The 25,048-nt window shown below is 41.8% G+C and overlaps 1 protein-coding gene across 2 annotated transcripts in view; it reads right to left on the bottom strand.

Moving 5' to 3' along the window:
* The window catches only part of SECISBP2L (SECIS binding protein 2 like), a 56,248-nt gene that overhangs the window by 11,311 nt on the left and 19,889 nt on the right, over positions 1 to 25,048 (bottom strand). The window contains exons 2-16 of one of the 2 annotated variants that reach the window (XM_063449024.1): positions 20,169 to 20,347; positions 16,549 to 16,876; positions 9,900 to 10,038; positions 8,943 to 9,166; positions 8,253 to 8,277; positions 7,923 to 8,038; positions 7,116 to 7,250; positions 6,950 to 7,033; positions 6,635 to 6,802; positions 5,956 to 6,097; positions 5,351 to 5,520; positions 4,364 to 4,496; positions 3,861 to 4,020; positions 2,700 to 2,920; positions 1,438 to 1,592 (exon numbers count right to left, since the gene is read on the bottom strand). In XM_063449024.1, the coding sequence (XP_063305094.1) occupies positions 1,438 to 1,592; positions 2,700 to 2,920; positions 3,861 to 4,020; positions 4,364 to 4,496; positions 5,351 to 5,520; positions 5,956 to 6,097; positions 6,635 to 6,802; positions 6,950 to 7,033; positions 7,116 to 7,250; positions 7,923 to 8,038; positions 8,253 to 8,277; positions 8,943 to 9,166; positions 9,900 to 10,038; positions 16,549 to 16,876; positions 20,169 to 20,347 (2,379 nt within the window). Of the gene's footprint in view, positions 1 to 1,437; positions 1,593 to 2,699; positions 2,921 to 3,860; positions 4,024 to 4,363; positions 4,497 to 5,350; positions 5,521 to 5,955; positions 6,098 to 6,634; positions 6,803 to 6,949; positions 7,034 to 7,115; positions 7,251 to 7,922; positions 8,039 to 8,252; positions 8,278 to 8,942; positions 9,167 to 9,899; positions 10,039 to 16,548; positions 16,877 to 20,168; positions 20,348 to 25,048 lie in introns of both variants that reach the window. The other variant, XM_063449023.1, reaches the window with a different exon arrangement.

Here is a 25,048-nt window from a genome sequence, read left to right as displayed (position 1 = left end):
ACTATGTTGCCTACTCGTATAACTTTATGTTATTATTTTATATTATTTTATTTTTAAACTTTGTATGGAAAACTACGCTACAACCCTTTAGCTTACTCTTACCACAGTGAGACTCAGAGAATACACTCATCATACACAGCCTAGCAAACATTGGCACCTTATACATATGTATACGCCTGTCGTGTGCCCAGTGAAGTGTAAATGCAAGCTCTTAGTTAACTCACACAGTTATGTTTAGCCTTGAGCACAGCCACCACTGTATGCACGCTTAGCGTAGTTACCTCCTTACAAATAGTTTTTCCTACTGATGAGTATTCAGATAGTTACCTAGCTTGCAATATTCTTGAATGTTTAACCTGACGATTAATCATCTAAAGCGTGTCTACGATGTTATATAGCCTACTGACTCTCTATTTTCATAGTGTACCTAGATAGGCACTGTTTATGGTTATATTATGTTTATGCAACACAACAAGCCAACAGAAAACTGTTTTAACAAAAAAAAAAAAAATGAGGCATCGCTACTCAGGAAATGTGGTTTCTTCAAATTAATGATGTACGAACCCTCCACTGTCAACCGTTATTGCATTTCCCTCTCTTTATTTTGTACCCCACTATATATGTCTCAATAAAAGAAAGATTGACAAAAAAAGAAATAAAATAAATTTAACCCCTGAGGGTTAAAAAAAAAAAAAAAAAGAATTAACCCTCAGGGGTTAAAAAAAAAAAATCAGATCATATTAAAATGTAATCCCTGCCAATTGATCACTGTAGTCAGTGATCAATTGGCAGGGAAGGGGTTAATTTTTTATTAAAATGGGTAAAGGGGGGTGGGATTTTAAATTTACTTTTTTTTTTTTACACTAGGGGGCAGGATCAGCACTGATCCGTCTCCCTGCACTTCACAGTGAACCCGGAAGTGCAGGGAGGCAGAAGGTAAGTATACACAGCACATGTGCTCGCTCTGACATGCTGTCAGAGCGGGTACATGTGCTGGGGCAGCCGGATTCGGTGCTCCCGGTCTGCCTCTAATACAGAGGCAGACCGGGAGCACCATTAACCCCACGATCGCCGCGATTGCGGCGATCTGGGGTTAATTTTACCGCGTGACGGACGAGGTCCGTCACCCGTCGTTAAGGGTATTCCCTTGATGACGGACCTTGTCCGTCACCCGTCCTGAAGGGTTTAAAAGTGATGACAATAGCCTTTGTAAAAGAGTTGGCAAGCATTTCACAATGAGTTGGTGAGATCTATATAATATACTTTAGCTATTCACTGTAAAGCTCCAAAACTGCTCCATATCGGATGTTAGATGTGAGTTACATGTGTGCTTTGAGCTAACTGGCAAATTAGCAGCTTAGTAGAACATAGCACAATGTGAGAAGTATTTTAACATAGCCACACTGGATGAGACACATGGCACTCATCCTTTCTTACCTCTGCACCTGAATAGCTGAATATACCCACGACACTAACAGGTACCAATTTATTCACACAGCGACCAAGTGCCTTTCTTCCAAGAGCAAATACAAAAGGGATCTCTTGTTCTCTGGCCATGGCTATTACATTATATAGTGCTTCATCGAGGCCACCTACAAAACAAAGAAAATATTAATAAAACATAAGTACATTAACTGGTCTGTTACTCAATATCAAAATGCAACGAAGCAATATAACCAACTGCCTGCAATATGAATAAATGCATAACCCTCCCACAAACACAGATTAATCAATCATAATAATAGTAATACATATAGTGTGAATTCTATTTGAATTGCAATTTGAAGGTCAGAAAGGAAAAATTCTTCATTTCAGATTTCCCGTTCTGCTACTTTGGTTTAAATTGTAAAACTTGAATTCTTGACAATTAATACTAATATTAATCAAACTTTATAGTGATCATAGTGATTTATGGAACACTCCACTGTGGATTTACCTTCCATTTGAATGTATGAAAAGAATAATTTTTAAAAAAAAAAAAAAAAAAAACAAACAAACAAACAAAAAAAAAACTGCAAATCCATGGGTGTCCTAAACGAAAATTTGCTAAAAGCATAAAACAAACGAACATACATGGGCATTTGATAATGAACAAATGGTAATTTCTTAATTTGCTATGCATCTTCGAATGGAACATTCTGAAAAATGCATGTTTGTCAGTCTGCTGCTAGGTGTGATCACTTTTCTAGTGATCACACAAGAAACAAGTACAATACTATACATCTTAACTTACACAAAAATAAATGTGGCACCTGGAATGTTGCTTTAAATATAGAATGAACTATTAAGATAAACAGTAGATATTCTCTTTTAACCAACTCAAGGCCCTAATTGAAGTGGAGTACAAGCAAATCAAAATCTGCTTGTCACACTGGAATAGATGGGTCAGAGTTTAGCAGTGTAAAACTGAGTCTAGCCATCAAATCATGTACAGACCAGCATATGCAACCAACTGCATATATACAGGAGAAAGGGAAGCAACATTATCAAGCACCCGTTATATATGTTGATACTTCTTTTGTTATTGCTTTACAACTGATGGCTTTTGACATAAAAGTTCATAAAGTTTATACGTTATATGTAGCCATACAAGCAGCAGCTACAGTGACAAATGGCAGCTATCAGTGTGGTATGCTGTGGTATGCTGTGGTGTGTTGGGAGCTGTTGAAAACATTTTGACACCTGTAAGAAAGAAATACCTTTTGACTGAATTTTTTCACAATTTGGAGAAATAATAACACATTTTATCTTGTTTAACTTCATGTGTTTAGTAACTTCTCGTAAACCCATAACAAGTCTCCTCTTTGATTTTGCCTTCATGGGGTCTTTTTGGTAAACCCGCTCTTGGAAGCTGACAAGTTCTTGTAATAACACAGTAACACATTCATCAATTTCCTTGCTTAGTACTTGATTGCAATACCTAACAAATAAAAATACACAAATAATTAATATCACAAATTAGTGATAATCGCACCACAAAAATAAAGATTTTTTTTTTATATGTGTGCCAATCTAACTACTGCAGTCACAATATAAGAAGTTTACATCCTTATGCCACAGTACTGAGACAGAAGCTTATATATTAATGTGACATACCTAATTTTGTAGTTTTTTTTAACCATCTGTCTAGGCTCCTGTTAAGTGTTTTTTTGTTTTCTTTTAATACTATTAAAAGCTCATATTTTAATGTATTTCCATTACCCCTGTCTCCTGCTGAGAATCATGTTTTCAGTGGGTGTTACACTTGCTGAAAAAAACACATTGTGTCTGCATACCCCTGTTTGGGAAGCACATACCTGCTTTCCATAACGGATTAAATGTCCCCTGCACTTTATATGATGGCTTTGTGTAAATAAAACATATTTCTATTAGCTCTCTATTCTCAGAGTGCCTGTCCAAAACTCCTGAAAAAAATATTCGGATGTTTCTCTCCTCGCTGCATGTGGTGCTGCTCTCATGCCTAGTTATTGCTCACAAGACCGCAATATTGGATTGTATCATGTCAACATAAACTATGTTTCTCAAATACATCTGATCTGGACCTTGTTTTATATAGCCTATAAAATAATGTTACATACTGTTGATCCTGTCTTCAAAAAGCTTGTAAAATTCACAAGATAAGTGGATTAAGAGGTTCAAAACACTGACTACATGGTTTCCAATAAATACACTTGTATACTAAAATATTTAAATACTACAAAATTTGGAACTCGTCAACAGCCATAACAAAATGTAAAAAGTGGAAATACTGTCTACATGAAGGCACTGTGTAAGAGCAATTAAATACAGTTACTAAATCCCATAATGCAAGGTTTCCATGTTAGAAAATAAAATAAAATGGGCATGTACTGAACACTTACTCTCTAAACCTTTTGCTGTGAATTTTGGTAATAGCTGAGGACGCCATTGGGCTGCCGATGCCAGAACTTGCTGGTGAGCCCTGGGATACTGGTGTCATGCAATAAGGGGAGTTTTGACTTGCTGGTGAAAGCGAGGTATCACTTTGTGCACTTAGACCTGCTTCTAGCGGGGGAAAAGAAAAAAAGGATTATTAACCTTTGAACTACTTAGCTTAATATTATTTTACGTTTTGAAGACATATGTAATGGATCTTGAATTTTACATTGCTAATAAATTATGACATTAGAAGATTTGGGCATGGATAAACATTAACGTTTTCAAACAGTCTGACCAAATTGAAAGGATTGCACAAATCACATAAAAATTGTTAAACTTTTAAAATTTAAGAACCCAACATATTTTACAGGGGAGGAGGGAAACATACAACATTACACTTGTCTTATTTAGACCTTACTTAACCATTTGTAAATGTGGATGAAGTAAAACAAAAGTAATTATGTACCTTCTTGAGAGACTTGCTCTTCAGATTGGTCATCTGCAAAGTTTAATGGACCATCCTTTTGTTCATCAGACCCCAGAATACTTTGCTCCACGGATAAACGCCCTTTTTTTTCTTCTCTTTCTTTTAGAATAATCTTGAAGACATAAAAGGTAGAATCAGATCTTGGTATAAATGTTCGGCTTGTCAGTTTATTAAACATAATCCAAAAAGTTAAAGTGCTCCTGTCGTGACAACTGCTAACACAAGTTTTTCATAGTGATAAATTATAAGTTTCATTGCTTTCAAGTGTATTTAATGAACAGTCTAATAAAACAAATTATTTAAAAATTGCTATAAAACTTATTTGTAATCCAGTGCTGAAACAGATTCCTCACTGCAGCCTGATCTTACTTCTGTGAAGCATGATGTCTTTTGGTTCAATCTAATGCTTTTCATACAGAAGCTTTGCAGACATATGGCTCATTTTGATACAATTTTAGTATGAAAACCATAGTGGCTATCTGAATGACAGCCACTATCAGCATGGAAATGGTAAAACATAAAAAGGACCATTTCTCAGAAGCAGTACTGGTTTTATTAGAAAGGTTACATGGAGGGTGGCAGCATGTATGCCCCCAAATCACTTCAATAAAATTAAGTAGTGTTGGTGCTCAGATTGTCTTTTTAACAAACTAGAGCAATTGCAACCATCATGCTGTGGCTGTTATATCTACATCTTATCCTCCGTATAAAGGATTGCCCAACTTGGAAGCACTTTGTCAAGCAGGGCACATCTTCCTAATGGCATAGGCATGCATGGCTTCAATGTGACAGCATCTGAAAATAACAATGGCAGTCACTATGTTTCCGCAGTCTTGTACAAAAGTAGGAGACACACTCCCTAGAGGAACTGGCACTGTAGTTACAGCTTCATGTAATGTGACAAAAGTGGTTTCAAGTACCTACACACACTACACTATACTTTTTTTAATGTTAGAGTAATCTTACTTTCTTAAGTGCAGTAGGGCGTTTCAGTTTTGGAACTTCTTTTTCTTTTCCTCTTTTAACACGGGGAGCAGTGGAATCCAAAGGGTTAGGAGAACACAATGGTGACTGGGCCTTTGCAAACACATTTCTGCTTGCATGGTCTTTGGTGTGGAATGGGACAGTGCTGCCAACTGAAAAAAAGACAAGTAAATAAATCACCTGGAATAGTATTGGGTTATAACAGAACTACAAATTAGGGATACCAACATCATTTTCTAGAATTTGTAAGTGCAATTTTCACATTATCTAAATGGCAGCAGAGAGGATGGGTTATAGGAGACTGTAAGGGCTCAGGTTTTTAAATATAGTTTGACAGAAAACAAGGCAATTGCACACACACACGAATAGCACCATAATCACTGCAATAAGCTATAGTGTTTATGGGGTACTTAGAGTAACAGTGTTTAGCGTTGCCACGACAGAGTAGAGATGTGGGCAACAAATATGGGGAAAAAAAAAAAAGCAAGTCCAACAGCCTATAAAGTAAAGTATCTATTTCACTGTGCTGGTGTCACTTAATACACGTGTGAAAAGAGCGGTTATCTTCAAGCTGTATGCCCCCTCACCAGTGTAAGATAAAGGTCTGGTGTTTGTAATCTGACGAGCTTTCATTGCTTGCTGCTGTCTCTCCAACTCTGCCAGCATGTCTCCCAGATCTAGCTGCACTGGAGTCTTGCTTTTCTTGCCCGATGCCTTGGATAATGCTTCCTGCATTAAAAAAAAAAAAAAAATGTTTTTAAATAGTGAACAGTAGTTGCTTTTGCTACAACAAAAGTAAACATATAGAGTCCTCTAAAAATATATAAATTAGTAAAACTGGCAATGCAGAAGCAGCGATCCCGGCGTAATTGTTGCAATGAAAAAAAAAAAATAAGGATTATTTAATTGCTAAAGAGAAGCAAACGTTAGCTAGAAATATTTATTCCATATTTATATAAAATAAATAAATTGAACAGATTTAAAAATCATGCTAAAATATAGGCGATCTGCAAATTGGCATAAACATTCTCAATGATAATGTCACTTTATAATGATGTATTATAATATACAAAAAACAAACAAACTATATGCCACAAGCAGTCTCTGAATCTGCACTACAGGAAAGACAAAAATACATTTGGATTATTATTCCAAGTGCAACGTAGGGTCAAAGTTATAAATGTGAGCAGTAACTATGGAAACCATGCTTTACAGAATATATACACAATACAGGTAAACTTTCAAACGCTGCAGTGTGTAACGAACCTGGAGCTTTTTCTGTTCCATACTAATTTCGGAATATTCTTGTGCTGTGGCCAAAGCTGCCGCAAGTGCCTTCTTCTTCTGACTCTTAGCCCGCTTTGGTACAGAGGTTGTGATGGGGATTGGGGTTTGGACTATATTAATTGGTGAATTTTCTGGTAAATCATCCAACTAAAATCAAACAATGAGAATAAGAAGTGCATTTTCAATGTTAATCCCACAAGCTTTTTAGCACAATTTCATCCTGCAAAATATTGCTCATTAGTGACACCCAATAAAACCACAGCAGTGTCTTCTCACAAGAAACCTCATACCTACCACTTTAGCAGCTATCTTTGGTTGGGTGTTTTCATTTCTGGTACTTCCACTGCTACTATTCAACTCGGGAAACTCATCTTCATCCTAAACCGTGAAAACAGTGATGCCTTACATGTGTGCCCCAGACCACATTTGATTTGTTAAGTTCCATGGAAGAAAGACTTACCTCGAAATAAAGATGCTCAGAGCTTTGCTCAGGTCTGCTTAACAGGTTTGTAGCTCCTGCCTTACTGTCATTCTTCCTCTGAATATTCTGCCTCCTTTCTGATGATGTGCTTTGCCCTCTCAAACGATATCCAAGCTGCATAGAAGTAAATAAATTTAAAAAATTATTTTGCTGGGCACAATAAAGCATTTAGCATGTTATTCTTGCTTGAAGTTATCTCCCCTAGTAGAGGGCTGCGCAGCAACCATCACACACTTTTCTAATGCTACTTGATACATCCCAGAAAACAAAGTCTGCTTTGTGCGATCACAATTTATTTATTGGAGAACACTCTTAAGCATACGGAGCACACATCTCCATTATTGTTGGTTTTTCTACCTCTGAGCAGAAGAAAATGCAACATTGATACAGCCCAACTCACGTTAGACACTGAACCAGGCATGGCATGTAAATTAGATTAACCCCTGCCGTGTTCAATGAATGGTACAACTCAACTGGTGACAATGCCGTCCATAACACAGAAGTGCAAAAGTGGTAAAAGTGATATGTTTTTTAACCCCTTAAGGACACAACTTCAGAAATAAAAGGGAGTCATGATGGAATATTTCCGTCATGTGTCCTTAACAAGTTAATTTTTTTTTACTTGTTTGTTTTACTTAACTCTGCTGCATTATTTACACTGATATACTGCAAACACATGCAGAAAATGTCCTCAAACTATTAGTTTTGGCAGAAACAATATTAGTGTGGCAGTGTGCGTATAATGTGATTACAATTTATAGAATTCTGATATCCATTATATTGTACCTGAGTATTATTTCGTAATTCAGCAGGTCTTCCCCCTCTAGAAAATGCTTGACCCTTATCAGTCCAAGGCCTTTTCTGTGTAGCCTGGGATGCAACGCTGGCCCAAGTTCCTCCAACTATTAGATTAAAAAAAAAAAAAAAAAGGAGACGGAAAGAAAATCAAATAGTCTTTCTATTGGGTAAATGCAATATTTCAGGAAAAAAAAAAAAAAAGTACAACCAATATATCTAAAATAATTAAAAGCGATAAAAGACTGCTTTAACTGTACAAGTTTCTAATAATACTTTGATATAACACCTGAGAAGACATAAGAAAAATTGATACAATACCTGAAGATGCTGCTGGATCTGATATCTGCAAAAATAAAAAGTTCAATTAGAATTGCTAATGATACCGAGATGCATAAATACATGAACAAGTGGAATATAAGCTTGAAAAACTATACACTACAAGATGGTATGGGAGGAGGAAGAGGGGAAAAACACCTAAAGGCTTTTTATAATCCAAACTTTTCTGCCTCGATCTGCTTAATAAGCGAACAACAGTTTTATCTTACAGTAAAGTAGATGGGAAATTTATTAGGGAACATATACATATAATTATATGTATATATTAGGGCTAAATATATAGAAAGAGTGCAAGAGAGAAATATTAAATGACCAGCAGTGTTTCAGATATAGAATGGGGTACTCAGTTATATTAAAATAATGCACAGGAGTCTTAGTAGAATAGGAAACAAAACGTTTCTGTAACCATCACTTCAACAATATATGACCTGCTCATAACGCCAATAAGTATACAGTAGCTTACTTTAAAATACGGTTTTGCAAACCGTTCACAATTTGTTAGATCTAAATTGAAAATAACAAAACTATTAGAACTACAGAAAAGTGCTGAGTATCAAAACAACGGATGAAATCTTGATGGGTACAAATCAATTAGCCTGTATATTAAAAACTGCACTGGCAATTTTTGCGTATTCACATCTTGATGAGAATTAAATTATTCACGTTACGTACATTGAGTGCTGTGCAGTCTGTGTGCCTGGAACACATTGCTGCTGCTTGGCAATGCTTTGGACTGCAGTACCCACTGTCACTGTCTATGTCAGCCTCACTTGCTCCCTGTTCACTTGAGGACTCGCCCGCAGGGTGTGAAGACCGTCTACGCCTTGGTTTGGATTTCCAAGGAACTGCACCCATGCTTTCACACAGTGACTTATTGGCGATTTCACTGGGAAAATCTGCAATAAAAAATAAAACTGATTAACTATATCCAGTCTAATGTCTCCTCAAATCTGTTACAGGAGCAGTGATATAAATAACATATGCCATCAGATGAGTAGCCGGTTATATGAATAGATCAGTAATTAGAAAAGTAAATCACAGTTTTGTCATCCTAAAGTCTGTTTCACAGCAATGGCCTGCATATTAATGATAAATTGCAGGATTTTGAATAGGATAGTGCTATTATGATTCATGAGCAAACATTTTAAAATTCATAGATACAAAATATGTGCGTGTACATTAATATGGATCCATGTATTCTGAAAACAAAGGGGCAAAATAAGGATAAGGATAGTTTGTCCAAGTGTTAAAATGGATTACTGTTTACAAGTTATAAAGCAGTATGTTAAATAAAGGTTACTTATGAGGGCACTAACTTTGTGTTCTCAGGATAACATTTTTAAATATTTTTTTTTACACAAGCATAGCCACGTAGTGAGATCAATGTCTAATATCCCATTTGCTAAATAATGTAGCAATTCTTCATGAAAGAAACGAAATATATATGCTGCATATACTGACGTCAATTTTTCAATCGCAAGTGATACCTTACTGAAAATATTGAATTCCTTTTTTATTTGTGGAGATGATAAATATATATGCTGCAGTTCCAATGCTATGTTTATAAACCTCATGGAACCTACCATGGTGAGTATGAGATTGTGCGCACGTTTTGTGACTACCCCTTACCAGTTTGTTGACAGGCATCCACTAAAAGGACAATTTTAGATTTCATATCGGGGCCTGATGCACAGGTTTCCTTCTGTACGGCCACACTTTTCATTGGCGGTCTCTTACATTTTATTTGAGGCAGAGACTGTTGTGGTTGCTGTTGGGGGAATGAAAGAAAAAACACCTGTACTGTTAGCACTCTGCTGTGTGCACAGAACTACAAACAATAATTAATAAACACAAATGCAACACATTGGTGTTTAAATTCTAAACACATGAAGTACAAAACAATCGTTATGTAAAGGGACACTGTAAGCAAACAACTTTAATGAAGCCGTTTTAATATAGATCATATCCCTGGAGTCTCAATGCCCCATTCTCACTTTTGTTTCTGTTTATGCAGCCCTAGCCAAATCTGCTCAGTGCGATAAGTTTTAAATTAGAAAACATTCTAAAGAGAAACTGAAATTTCCCTTTATTTTTAATATTATGTTTACTTATTTGCAGATTTAACGAAATATTAGTATGTATGTGTTATAATATAATGTATTTGTGAGGCGTAAAAAAAATACAAGCAAATGTTGAAATCTACACGTCTATCATGCAACCCAAAGCCTCAAACTTAGATCTCTGTCAATCGGCTCGGTCTTTTGCATAGGAAAAGCATACAGAGAAGAGGAGAAATTAAAGAACGCTTCTAGTTCTTCTCTTCATTTGCAATGCTTGCCTTAGCTTTGCCTTGTCTGAACTGGATTATATGATTTGTTAAATCTGTGGTATAAAACACAAAACTAAACAAAAAAAAACCTCAGAGCATCTAAAAAATGGCAATAAAGGTTTAAGGTGATCTTCAATGTTTTATTTAACGGTGTACATTCCAGACAAGTAACAGTTGCTCTTAAAAAATACCTATGAACAAAACTTAGGGGAAGTCTGAAGAACAGAGGAGTCCAGAATTAAATTCCCGTATTTATCGGCGTATAACACACTTTTTCTCCCTGAAAATAGGGGGGAAATGATGGGTGCGTGTTATATGCCGATATCCCATATTTACTTACCTGTCTTGAAGCGTGGGCTGGTGTTCAGCGCGCACCGCGATACTGGAACTTCAATTTCAGGTTCCGGTTTCCGGCGGGACTGAAAGACAGTGTGCACACTTCCTTTCAGTCCCGCCGGAAACCGGAACCTGAAATTGAAGCTCCTGTACCGCGGTGCGCGCTGTGAAGCCGGCCCACGCTTCAAGACACGTAAGTAATTATGGGACAAGGAAAAAGTGCACTATGGGACAAGGGGAGGGGGGACACTATGGGGGGGGGGGGGAGAATACTATGGAAAGGGGGGGACACTATGGGATGAGGGGGGGACACTATGGGATGAGGGGGGGACCACTATGGGATAGGGGGGGGAACACTATGGGATAGGGGGGGGAACACTATGGGATAGGGGGGGGGAACACTATGGGATAGGGGGGGGGAACACTATGGGATAGGGGGGGAACACTATGGGATAGGGGGGGAACACTATGGGATAGGGGGGAACACTATGGGATAGGGGGGGAACACTATGGGATAGGGGGGAACACTATGGGATAGGGGGGGAACACTATGGGATAGGGGGGGAACACTATGGGATAGGGGGGGAACACTATGGGATAGGGGGGGAACACTATGGGATAGGGGGGGAACACTATGGGATGGGGGGAACACTATGGGATAGGGGGGGGAACACTATGGGATAGGGGGGGAACACTATGGGATGGGGGGGGGACACTATGGGATGGGGGGGAACACTATGGGAGAGGGGGGGAACACTATGGGAGAGGGGGGGAACACTATGGGAGAGGGGGGGAACACTATGGGAGAGGGGGGAACACTATGGGATAGGGGGGGAACACTATGGGATGGGGGGGAACACTATGGGATAGGGGGGAACACTATGGGATAGGGGGGAACACTATGGGATAGGGGGGAACACTATGGGATAGGGGGGGACACTATGGGATAGGGGGGGACACTATGGGATAGGGGGGGAACACTATGGGATAGGGGGGAACACTATGGGATAGGGGGGAACACTATGGGATAGGGGGGAACACTATGGGATAGGGGGGGAACACTATGGGATGGGGGGGAACACTATGGGATAGGGGGGGAACACTATGGGATAGGGGGGACACTATGGGATAGGGGGGAACACTATGGGATAGGGGGGAACACTATGGGATAGGGGGGACACTATGGGATAGGGGGGAACACTATGGGATGGGGGGGACACTATGGGATGGGGGGGAACACTATGGGATGGGGGGGAACACTATGGGATGGGGGGGGACACTATGGGATGGGGGGAACACTATGGGATGGGGGGAACACTATGGGATGGGGGGAACACTATGGGATGGGGGGAACACTATGGGATAGGGGGGAACACTATGGGATAGGGGGGGAACACTATGGGATAGGGGGGGAACACTATGGGATAGGGGGGGAACACTATGGGATAGGGGGGGAACACTATGGGATAGGGGGGGAACACTATGGGATAGGGGGGGAACACTATGGGATAGGGGGGGAACACTATGGGATAGGGGGGAACACTATGGGATAAGGGGGGAACACTATGGGATAGGGGGGAACACTATGGGATAGGGGGGAACACTATGGGATAGGGGGGAACACTATGGGAGGGGGGGAACACCATGGGATAGGGGGGAACACCATGGGATAGGGGGGAACACTATGGGATAGGGGGGGAACACTATGGGATAGGGGGGAACACTATGGGATAGGGGGGAACACTATGGGATAAGGGGGGAACACTATGGGATAGGGGGGAACACTATGGGATAGGGGGGAACACTATGGGATAGGGGGGAACACTATGGGATAGGGGGGAACACTATGGGATAGGGGGGAACACTATGGGATGGGGGGAACACCATGGGATAGGGGGGAACACCATGGGATAGGGGGGAACACTATGGGACAGGGGGGAACACTATGGGACAGGGGGGAACACTATGGGATAGGGGGGAACACTATGGGATAGGGGGGAACACTATGGGATGGGGGGGGAACACTATGGGATGGGGGGGGAACACTATGGGATAGGGGGGAACACTATGGGATAGGGGGGAACACTATGGGATAGGGGGGAACACTATGGGATAGGGGGGAACACTATGGGATAGGGGGGAACACTATGGGATAGGGGGGAACACTATGGGATAGGGGGGAACACTATGGGATAGGGGGGAACACTATGGGATAGGGGGGAACACTATGGGATAGGGGGGAACACTATGGGATAGGGGGGAACACTATGGGATAGGGGGGAACACTATGGGATAGGGGGGGAACACTATGGGATAGGGGGGGAACACTATGGGATAGGGGGGGAACACTATGGGATAGGGGGGGAACACTATGGGATAGGGGGGGAACACTATGGGATAGGGGGGGAACACTATGGGATAGGGGGGGAACACTATGGGATAGGGGGGAACACTATGGGATAGGGGGGGAACACTATGGGATAGGGGGGAACACTATGGGATGGGGGGGAACACTATGGGATGGGGGGGGAACACTATGGGATGGGGGGGGGAACCACTATGGGATAGGGGGGGGGGGACACTATGGGATAGGGGGGGGGAACACTATGGGATAGGGGGGAACACTATGGGATGGGGGGGAACACTATGGGATGGGGGGGGGGACACTATGGGATAGGGGGGGAACACTATGGGATAGGGGGGGGAACACTATGGGATAGGGGGGGGAACACTATGGGATGGGGGGGACACTATGGGATAGGGGGGGGACACTATGGGATAGGGGGGGGACACTATGGGATAGGGGGGGGACACTATGGGATAGGGGGGGGACACTATGGGATAGGGGGGGGACACTATGGGATATGGGGGGGAACACTATGGGATGGGGGGGAACACTATGGGATGGGGGGAACACTATGGGATGGGGGGGAACACTATGGGATGGGGGGGAACACTATGGGATGGGGGGGAACACTATGGGATGGGGGGGAACACTATGGGATGGGGGGGAACACTATGGGATGGGGGGGAACACTATGGGATGGGGGGGAACACTATGGGATGGGGGGAACACTATGGGATGGGGGGAACACTATGGGATGGGGGGAACACTATGGGATGGGGGGGGGACACTATGGGATGGGGGGGGGACACTATGGGATGGGGGGGAACACTATGGGATGGGGGGGGAACACTATGGGATAGGGGGAACACTATGGGATGGGGGGGGAACACTATGGGATGGGGGGGGAACACTATGGGATGGGGGGGGAACACTATGGGATGGGGGGGGGAACACTATGGGATAGGGGGGGAACACTATGGGATAGGGGGGGAACACTATGGGATGGGGGGGGAACACTATGGGATGGGGGGGAACACTATGGGATAGGGGGGGGACACTATGGGATAGGGGGTGGACACTATGGGATAGGGGGGGACACTATGGGATAGGGGGGGACACTATGGGATAGGGGGGAACACTATGGGATGGGGGGAACACTATGGGATGGGGGGGAACACTATGGGATGGGGGGGAACACTATGGGATAGGGGGGGAACACTATGGGATAGGGGGGAACACTATGGGATAGGGGGGAACACTATGGGATGGGGGGGGAACACTATGGGATGGGGGGGGAACACTATGGGATAGGGGTGGGGGAACACTATGGGATAGGGGGGGAACACTATGGGATAGGGGGGAACACTATGGGATGGGGGGGGAACACTATGGGATGGGGGGGAACACTATGGGATAGGGGGGGGGAACACTATGGGATAGGGGGGGAACACTATGGGATGGGGGGGACACTATGGGATAGGGGGGGACACTATGGGATAGGGGGGGGACACTATGGGATAGGGGGGGGACACTATGGGATAGGGGGGGGACACTATGGGATAGGGGGGGACCACTATGGGATAGGGGGGGACCACTATGGGATAGGGGGGAACACTATGGGATGGGGGGGAACACTATGGGATGGGGGGGAACACTATGGGATGGGGGGGAACACTATGGGATGGGGGGGAACACTATGGGATGGGGGGAACACTATGGGATAGGGGGGAACACTATGGGATAGGGGGGAACACTATGGGATAGGGGGGAACACTATGGGATAGGGGGGAACACTATGGGATAGGGGGGAACACTATGGGATAGGGGTGGAGAATACTATGGGAGGGGGGGAGAATACTATGGAAAGGGGGGGAGAATACTATGGAAAGGGGGGGGAGAATACTATGGAAAGGGGGGGAGAATACTATGGAAAGGGGGGGAGAATACTATGGAAAGGGGGGGGAGAATACTATGGAAAGGGGGGGGAGAATACTATGGAAAGGGGGGGAGAATACTATGGAAAGGGGGGGAGAATACTATGGAAAGGGAGGGAGAATACTATGGAAAGGGGGGGGAGAATACTATGGAAAGGGGGGGGAGAATACTATGGAAAGGGGGGGGGGGGACACTATGGGATGAGGGGGGAAATTTCCTGGAATTTCCTTCTTAAAATGAGGTGCGTGTTATACGCCGATAAATACGGTATCTGCATTTGTTCAAGGGACTAATTTTAGAGGTTTTCTCAAACAGACAAAGGGATTATCACATCTGTAAAGGGTGATTAACCAGACAGAATATGTTACAGTGTAAAAACATGTCTCTGTAGCCTTTCTTTTTAAAATGGTTTCATTCTGAAGATAAATACTATTTTGTCCTGTATGCAAGTGTCCCCTCCCTGGGCTCTCAGACAGCCTCTTGGTATACTAACTTCTTGACTGACAGAATCAGTTCTGTGCATCCAGTGTCAGAATACACAGCATGTTAACCCCAGATGCTTTAGACAGACTGTTCATGGTTAGGTGAGTTCACACATAGTGGCAAAATTCTTGCTACATATCTCTCGGACAATTTAACTTTCTACTCTCCAATTAGCTGCTAAAGATAAAACAACTCTATTCTGGTTTACCTTTGGTATTCTTAGGTAAAAATACAAAAAAATATATATAATAAATATAGTTAATATATAGAAGTGATGAAATGGGATGATAAAGCAACGCTTAGCTTATACAGAATAGAACTCCAGTCAACCTCATCTAACTGATGATTAAGCTTGATCGGATTATTAGTCCACAAAAGCTTTACTCGTTTATAAAGTGTCCAGAGTGTGACAGCTTTATACTTAAAAAGTTAAACAGCCCTTGAACTCAAACAACCCTAAAGTATGATTTTATTTCTTCTAATTGAGTTCTGAAATCTTACAACCACCCACCTCTATAGTAAGCTACAGACTGGAGATTAGGTCCTAAATGTTTCTCTAAATGGGGATAGTGTATTGGGAAATTCCAAGAACTCACAAGTAAGCAAGTGCTGGGCTAAGGGTAGGTGGATCGTCATTAGTAGTACCACCCAGTTCTGCAGTTAATGGAAGGTATGTGTTTTATGGTTTAGGAAATATCTGTGCAAATTTTAATAAATGAATTTTCCATTTGCAATGATTAATTACATGCATTAAAAACATTATGCATTTTTTGCACACAGTTTTGCTTTAAATATTTCATTTTTTATTTTTGTTATAGAAATACCCAATATATTATTTTTATACGTACTTTATGTATAAGTGGTCCTCTTGTGCTGCTTCGGTTTCTCTGACTGGATAACATGCTGATCTGAGCCTGCTGGCTTGCACGATCGTTGCAGTCTACAGATACTGCATTTACAGCATTGGTGGTTTGGAGTGGTGTTGGATAGGTAGGTGGAAAAGGGTGATAGAATCCCATGACTTGAGCGCAGGGTGCTGGCATTAGCTGATAATACATCATATAATCTGTGGACACAGGTGGCTGACTAGGTAGAACAGGGTAAGCAAGGTAGGGACCAGGAGGATTTGAGTTTGATGGTTGCCACCTTATATCATTATTATAAAGCTGAAATTGTCTGAAAGAAAGGAGAGATAGTTGGACAATTATTATCAGCATCATTTACATATTCCGTTGGACTTTACAATTATACATTGGGGATATAAAACAACAAGCATGGCATACAAACTGGTGCTGACGAAGACAAGAGGTGAAGAGGAACCTGCTCTAAATCAAAAATACAAATTAGAGTAGTTACAATATAGGGTTTCTGACAAAGTGCAAAGAATTGCAAAGTGTTCAGTTAGGCGTTCCCAATGCCAATCTTTCAATCAACATACAATCATAACAATGATTCCTATAACTTACAGTTAACTTTTGAAATTACACTGATACTACAGTGTGACCTGACTGTCCCTGGGTAAAGTTATATAAATCACCAGGGCAAGTACATTATATAGGCCGCTGGGCTACTTTGTATGCCAAGACACACAGGGACATGTGTAGGGAAATGGTGGACAAATTACTGCAGTCGTCTGTGTGTGACCCCTACACACACACACACACACACACACGAAGCTAAGGATTGTAATAGTAGCAACGGAAACAGTAATTTTTATTTGTAATCATTATATATTATTTTGACCAATTAATTATGTTTCAATATAAAAAAACAACAAATAAATCCCACGATACTTTGTGTACATTACAAACACCAGAGAAGTACGTTGACTCAAAATCTAGAAAAATACTATATTGGTATAACTTTATAAGATAAATGAGATTTGGAAGAACAAATGGAGGGCAGCAAATGCTCAGCAATCTTATACACATTTATGCGTATTTGATATAATTACAACATCTTGATTTACATTTTTGGTTATGTTCTAGAGATGTAGATTATATTTACAATAATTTTTTTCTTATTTAATCTTTATTGAAGTATTTTCTCACGATAAACAAAAACTAAATATGACAATACAAGACGTCATACGTTACATATGTCCTGAAAATTTTAATTTGCAGAAATTTACATTTTGTTCATAAGAAAGAAAGAAAAACGTGATTGTTTTACAAACGCAACTCTATACATTATATTTTATCCTCCACATTCATATACACTTTCATCCGGGCTATTGTTAGCTTGAGTACAATACCAATGTATTTTAAAAACACAATCTTAGTCAGTTAGATTCTTAAAGGGACACTATAGACAGTCACCCAGACCAAATCAGCTTAATGAAGTGGTCTGGGTGCCAGGTCCCTCTAGAGTTAACCGTGCCTACTGTAAACATAGCAGTTTCAGAGAAACTGCTATGTTTACATTTGGGGTTAAGCCAGCCTCTAGTGGCTGTCTTCCGGACAGCCACTAGAGATGCATCTGCGACGCTGGAGGCATATTATGCCTCCATCATGCAGAGCGTCCATAGGAAAGCATTGAAAAATGCTTTCCTATGGACACTTTGAATGTGCGCGCAGCACAAACGGGGGAGCCGACGTCGGCAGGGGAGGAGAGGTAAGGGAGCCTGGCGGTGGAAGAACGTGAGTAACTGAAGGGATTTTAACCACAGAAGGGGGACCCTGAGGGTCGGGGCACCCTCAGTGTACTATAGTGTCAGGAAAACCGATCTGTTTTCCTGACACTATAGTGATCCTTTAAAGTTGCGTATTAGGGATTTAATTATTTCCTAACTTATTATTTCATTATAGAAATGGAAAATGTCATCTTTATTATTGTTGTAGTGTATAGCTTATCCATTTCTAACTGATGAACTAATTGGGATACAAAATGACTGTATTGCGAACTGAATTTGTTTTCCAGCATCTGGAAATCACCATCTTGGCAGCAGTCAAACAGTGAGTCATTATAATCCTGGCTTTTTGATTTATACTTTCACAATTCAATTGTAAAAGTGCCACTTCAGGCATTTTTGCCAGACATGGGGCGCCTCATTGATTTGTTGATCTATAGACTGCTGTCCAAAAATGCGTAGTTTGGGGGCAACTCCACCAAATGTGTGTCATAGTTCCAACCTCTCTACCACATCTCCAACACAATGAGGAGTGCCTTGAAGACATATTTGCAAGTCTTTCCGGGACAAGATACCATCTCTGCATTACCTTCACATAAGTATGCTCAGGCAGTGTAGTTATAACCTTGGATTTTTTACAATTTGTTAAATTACGGTCTGGGACAAACGTTTCTAAAATTCTAACATAAGCACCGCTATAGAGTTTATATTAAATAAAAAATAAAAAATTAGCTCAGTTTTTATGGATTTCCATTGGTTCAGAGTCTGTTGTAAAACCATTGGTAAATCTGGCATAGCAGACAATTCATAAGATCGTGCCAAATTAATAAGCCAAGATCTTTTATTTTTTTCCCTTTGGCTTGCTCTGTTTCTAGTTTGTACCAAACTTCAGTTTTAGAATTGGTCAGCTGTAATTTGTATATATGGACCAATGGATCTCTTTAATTAGAGGGTATCCCAGCCCCCCTAATAGTGCAATAGTATTTATTCGCACCTAAACTATATCTAGCCAGCTTTTATTTCTGATTAAAGCTAACATATGAAGAGGTATGGCCACTTGGGGATTATATAGGATTTTATGGCATTTATCCTGACCCACCAAGATATGTCCTGTGAACGCCAATTTAAAATATTTTTTTTATGGGGTCCTAATGGAAAAATGTTTATGCAGCAACAAAATTCTTCAGAGGAGCAGATATGTTTCAACCTTAAATAGAAGAACTAAACAGTTACCAAATTAAATTAAATAACAAGAGGGTTTTAATACCAATTCAATCATTATTAAAATCTAAGTACACCTCCCCTGTTGAATCAAACTTTTTAGGTGAGTCCTATACAAACAACTCACCGTGCTGCTTTCAGCTAAAAGGGTAAGTGGCAGCGCTGTAACATGACTGTGTAATACAGAAACAAATATAGAAAACTAAACCCTGCAATCAAACTCTCACCACTCTTGGGCAGCAGCAATGGCTATAGTATTTATCAGCCCAAATACATTGAACATTAGAGGAGAAAAAAAAATTGTATGTGCTTATGAAAGCCTTGTGAACAAGCGAAGGCATTTAATTGCCGCACAAGATTATTTAGATCAGAATTATTGTGTATCTAAGGTTACCATGACTAGGCAAATAGATTTGATTTATAAATGCCACAATACTAGTAAAATATTTACACAGAAGAAAAGCAAAGTTCATGCATTCTAGGGCATGTGATTCTGTACTTTTACTGAAGCATATCTGCCAGAGAAATATTACAGAATCTATTTATAGAATGGTTCATTAAGTTGTAAACATCACAATCTGAATACCTGGGTGCTGGCACGCGACAAAATCAAATTACCTATTGGACTGGTTTTCTTGAACAAATGGATAGCATGTTATGAGATAGCTTGGAATGGGAGTGGCTTCCAGTCCACCGACACCTCCACTGTCACCAGGTACAGCCATGGGCATAGCGATCGTTTCGGCTCCCTTCTTCTGAGGAACAAATGGTTCTACTTCGGCAGATAATTTTCCATTCTGCAACATAAAAATAGTTCGTTATAAGTAACTCTTTATTACCCAAAACTAGACACATGTATTATTAATGCTTTAAGAAAGTCCATCATTGCGCATGTATGCAGCAACACCCAGCAAAAAGAAAAGGTCAGCGAGGTCAACTTGTAACCACATCAATCACCTCTCACTGTACAATGAGGAAACTATTAACAGATAAAAATAACCACGTAACTTATTCTCACTAGTAACTTATTCTCACTAGATTTAAAAACACAGTGACTTAGCTATTTACAGAACTGTCTCTTTTAAAGGGTGTGAGATAATTTATTGTTCAATATAAACGTGGGTAGTTACGCAGCAACCCAATATAATCAAAGAATATCAAAAAGCAAACACAGAATTTACACATGACATCACAAATCTATTACCAGTGTGCACCTCTCCAGAAAAAATGTGTATACGTATGTATGCATAGGTGTTGTAGACAGAGTTCTGGGCTACCTAGCTCCCCACACACAATTAAAAATAACTCTGTATGTGCAATGTTTCAAGCAGAAACATTACACATATATATTCCTACCACCATGATCACTTTTAATCACTGACGTGGTCCTGGTGGTTGAAGTAACCCTTTAACCGTTGCAAAAATGTTCTTAACCTTTAGACTTAGTAACGGGAGGAACATCTTTTAGCAGACATGAGCTTAACTAAACATGTCCTGTACCTAATGATTAAACCTACTCGTTGGCTTTTTCTGCCCATTCCTGTATGTATGAAGTGCTCCAGAAGAGCTCCTCCCTCCCTCATATAGCTCAGATGTTGAGAGTGATCATAGCACACGTAGCATTTTCCCCAAATATTAGCCGAGACAAGATGAAGGGTGAAAACCAAGTACACGTATTAGCAGACACACAGTATTTATACACTTACAAATGTGTATTCACCATCCAGGTGGTGATCAACATAAGATAAGACCGTTCCTTCCCAGGTGCCGCGATGTTTGGGTCTGCTATCAGTAGCCTACTTGCTAAACCCCAATCTGCAAGGATTTTGGGGAATGAAGCCCTAAAACCTCCTTCTCAAACATGGCACTTTCACAACCAATATATTCCTGAACAGCTCACCCAATCAGCTACTTACTGTCCAAAATTAGCCATGATTCCACATACTTTGTCCTATAACCAGCTGTCACTATGTTCCAAACCAAAAAGAGATATTTTTCACCCAATACGTGGGTGGAGGATATCCTATTCAGCATGTTTAGTTTGATAGTAAAATCAACTTTATTTCATCATGGGAGATACAACAACAACAACAAAATCCAGGGTGTGAAGTGGACACAGTGATTCTATTTCCGAGGCGAACAGTATTAGGAGTTTTAATGCCTCCTTAAAAGATCCCCTTCCTGTTTTATTAAATTGATATCTCTACTGAGATCTTTAAAAAAAAATAATAATAATAATGATAATAATAATAATACAGGGTTTGAAGAAGAGAACAAAAACGTCTAGGAATACTACAACACAGGGACCTAGTTCCTATTTGGTAACATAGCAACACTAGTAAATCACAGATAACAAAAAAGTGCTCTATGCTTAAAGGCGCTTTAGACGAATATTAAAGTGCAAAGTGTTAGCAGGTTCCACACAAATGTAGGAACTGTAACACTGAGTACACTAAAGCTGAAGCGATTTGAGCCTATCCATATCAGGCTCTTTCCCACGTGAGTTTCCATTTTTACTAGTCCACTGACTTATCACCAAAGGGATTACACTATACGAGTTATTATTTTTACAGTGTTTTCATTGTTTAACCCTTAGGGGTAAGTGTAACATTGATTTTAGCAGTACACAGTTTACTATTGGTATATCTTTACCATGTAGTAATTATCTGTACAGCAACACTAGTGTATAGTTCTATGCAGCCGGTTTCAACCTTCACATCTCTCATGCTTCTCTAACAAGGGTGCTATGGGGATGAGGAGAATGGTTCTTTTTGACACTTTGCATGGTTTTCTGTGTAATCAGCCTCCTCCTTACAGATTACGAGCTCTAAGCCCCTCCACAAGCTTTAGGAATGGAGGATTCAATCACATTCATTATCGACAGAATCACGCAATGATAGAAGTAATTGAATAGTTGAGTTTAGTCAACTCTTTTCCTGGTCTTTTCATAAGACATCCACGTATAACAGTCCACAACTTGCTTCATAACTTAGTAATGGAAAGGAGACTCCAATGGGGACTACTAGGATTTGCTTTCTAGGGCAGGTCCGGTGTACAGGCCCGGACTGGCCCACCGGGATACCGGGAAATTTCCCGGTGGGCCGCGGCACCTGGGGAGCTGGACAGTGAGAGGGTGCCCTGCTACCTATATTTTAATAAAATCGCGGCCGTCGGCCGCATGTCAGTGCCGCCGGGTGGCCAGTCCGGCGGCACACTCTGAGGTGATTACTCACCTTGCGGCCGGCAGCCCCATCTCCTGTGCTGACAGCTATGCTGCTGTCACTATCAGTGAGTGTGCCGGGCGGCCGCCTAAGTGATCCAGCAGCACACTCACTGATACTGGCATAACTGTCAGCACAGGAAAACTGAGGGAGGGGGCGGAGCTAACTACCAAGCTCCCTCGCGGTTCCCATAATTCCCAGCATCTACACATCATAGAGTAGGGATTACTCTATGATGTGTAGATGCTGGGAATTATGGGAACCGGGAGGGAGCATGGTAGTTAAGCTCCGCCCCCTCCCTCAGTCCTCCTGTAGCAGCAGGTACAGAGAAAAGGGGAAGGGGAAGGGGGGGACAAATAGAGGGGAAGGGGGGACAAATAGAGGGGAAGGGGAGGACAAAAAGAGGGGAAGGGGAGACAAATAGAGGGGTAATAGAAACACAGGGGAAGGGGGGACACAGAGATTGAGGGGTAATAGAGAGACAGGGGATGGGGGGGACAAAGAGATGGGGTAATAGAGAGACACCAGGGAAGGGGGGGGACAAAGAGACAGAAGTGTAATAGAGAGACAGGGGATGGGGGGACAAAGAGATGGGGTAATAGAGAGACACCAGGGAAGGGGGGGACAAAGAGACAGAGGGGTAATAGAGAGACATAGGGGTTGGGGGGACAAAGATATGGGTAATAGAGAGACACAGGAGAAGGGGGGACACAGAGACAGGTGGGGTAATAGAGAGACACCAGGGAAGATGGACAAAGAGACAGAGGGGTACTAGAGAGACACAGGGGATGGGGGTACAAAGAGACAGAGGGGTAGGAGAGAGACACAGGGAGGAGATGGGGAAGAGAGACTCAGGGACGAGAGGGGGAAGAGAGACAGGGAGGAGAGGGTAGAAAGAGACAGAAGGTTTGTTGGCTGGGGCTAAGAACAACACAAAAGGGGCTAGGGAAAGAGAAATACAGAGGCTGGAGAAGGGTAAAAAGAAACACAGGGACTGGGATGAAGTAAAAGATGCACAAGGGTCGCTGTAGGAGAAAAAAGGAGACAATTGGAGACAAGATACAGTAAACGAGGTAAAGGTAATAGACGTAAATTGATGTGATCCTGACAGTAATACACACACACATATATATATTTTGATGTGTGTATTAGTAACATATAATTATGCCTATAATATTTACACATATAGTAATATACATTTATATATGCATAATACACACATAAATGTCATTTATATATATATATATATATATGTATGTATGTAATGAGCACGTATTGGCCCAGTCAGGGCCGGCCTTAGGGGTGTGCGAGCTGTGCGGCCGCACAGGGCGCCATGGTGCAGGGGGCGCCCTGCGGCCGCATAGCTCACACGGCATGTCTGTTAGCCGCAATGCTAACAAGACATTTGCCTTGGGCGGCATTTTCCAGGGGGCGGCAAAAAAAGCCGCCCCCAAATGCCCAAGGCAAATGTCTTGTTAGCCTTGCGGCTAACAGACATGCCTGGCTGCTGGGCGGTCGGGCGGCGCTGGCGGGCGGCTGGCGAGGGAGCACTTCCTCTGAGCTGTATGCTCAGCTCCCTCGCGCGCCGCACAGTGTGGCTGGGAGGTGGAGCCGGAATATGACGTCATATTCCGGCTCCCAGCCTCACTCTGCAGCGCGCGAGGGAGCTGAGCATACAGCTCAGAGGAAGTGCTCCCTCGCCAGCCGCCCGCCCGCCAGCGCCGCCCGACCGCCCAGCAGCCACTGGACCACCAGGGAGGAAGAGACCCCCCCCCAGCATTCCCAAAGGTAAGGAGGCTGGGGGGGGGGGGTCTAAATAAATGTTACAAAATGTGTTAATGTGGGTGTGTGTGTGTGTGTGTGTTAGTGTGTGTCTGTGTGTGTGTGTATGTTAGTGTGTGTCTGTGTCTGTTAGTGTGTATGTTAGTGTGTGTCTGTGTCTGTTAGTGTGTGTATGTTAGTGTGTGTGTCTGTTAGTGTGTATGTTAGTGTGTGTCTGTGTCTGTTAGTGTGTGTGTGTATGTTAGTGTGTGTCTGTGTGTATGTTAGTGTGTGTCTGTTAGTGTGTGTCTGTGTGTATGTTAGTGTGTGTGTGTATGTTAGTGTGTGTCTGTCTGTTAGTGTGTGTGTGTCTGTGTCTGTTAGTGTGTGTCTGTGAGTGTGTTTGTCTGTTAGTGTGTGTGTGTGTCTGTTTGCCTGTGTGTGTGTGTGTGTGTGTGAGACTGTGTGTGTGTGTGTGTGTGTATGTTAGTGTGTGTATATTAGTGTGTGTCTGTG

This window comes from Pelobates fuscus, chromosome 3 (assembly GCF_036172605.1).
Source record: "Pelobates fuscus isolate aPelFus1 chromosome 3, aPelFus1.pri, whole genome shotgun sequence".
Taxonomy (NCBI): domain Eukaryota; kingdom Metazoa; phylum Chordata; class Amphibia; order Anura; family Pelobatidae; genus Pelobates; species Pelobates fuscus.
Note: the sequence above shows the minus strand (reverse complement) of the source record. Positions and strands in the feature narration are given on the sequence as shown.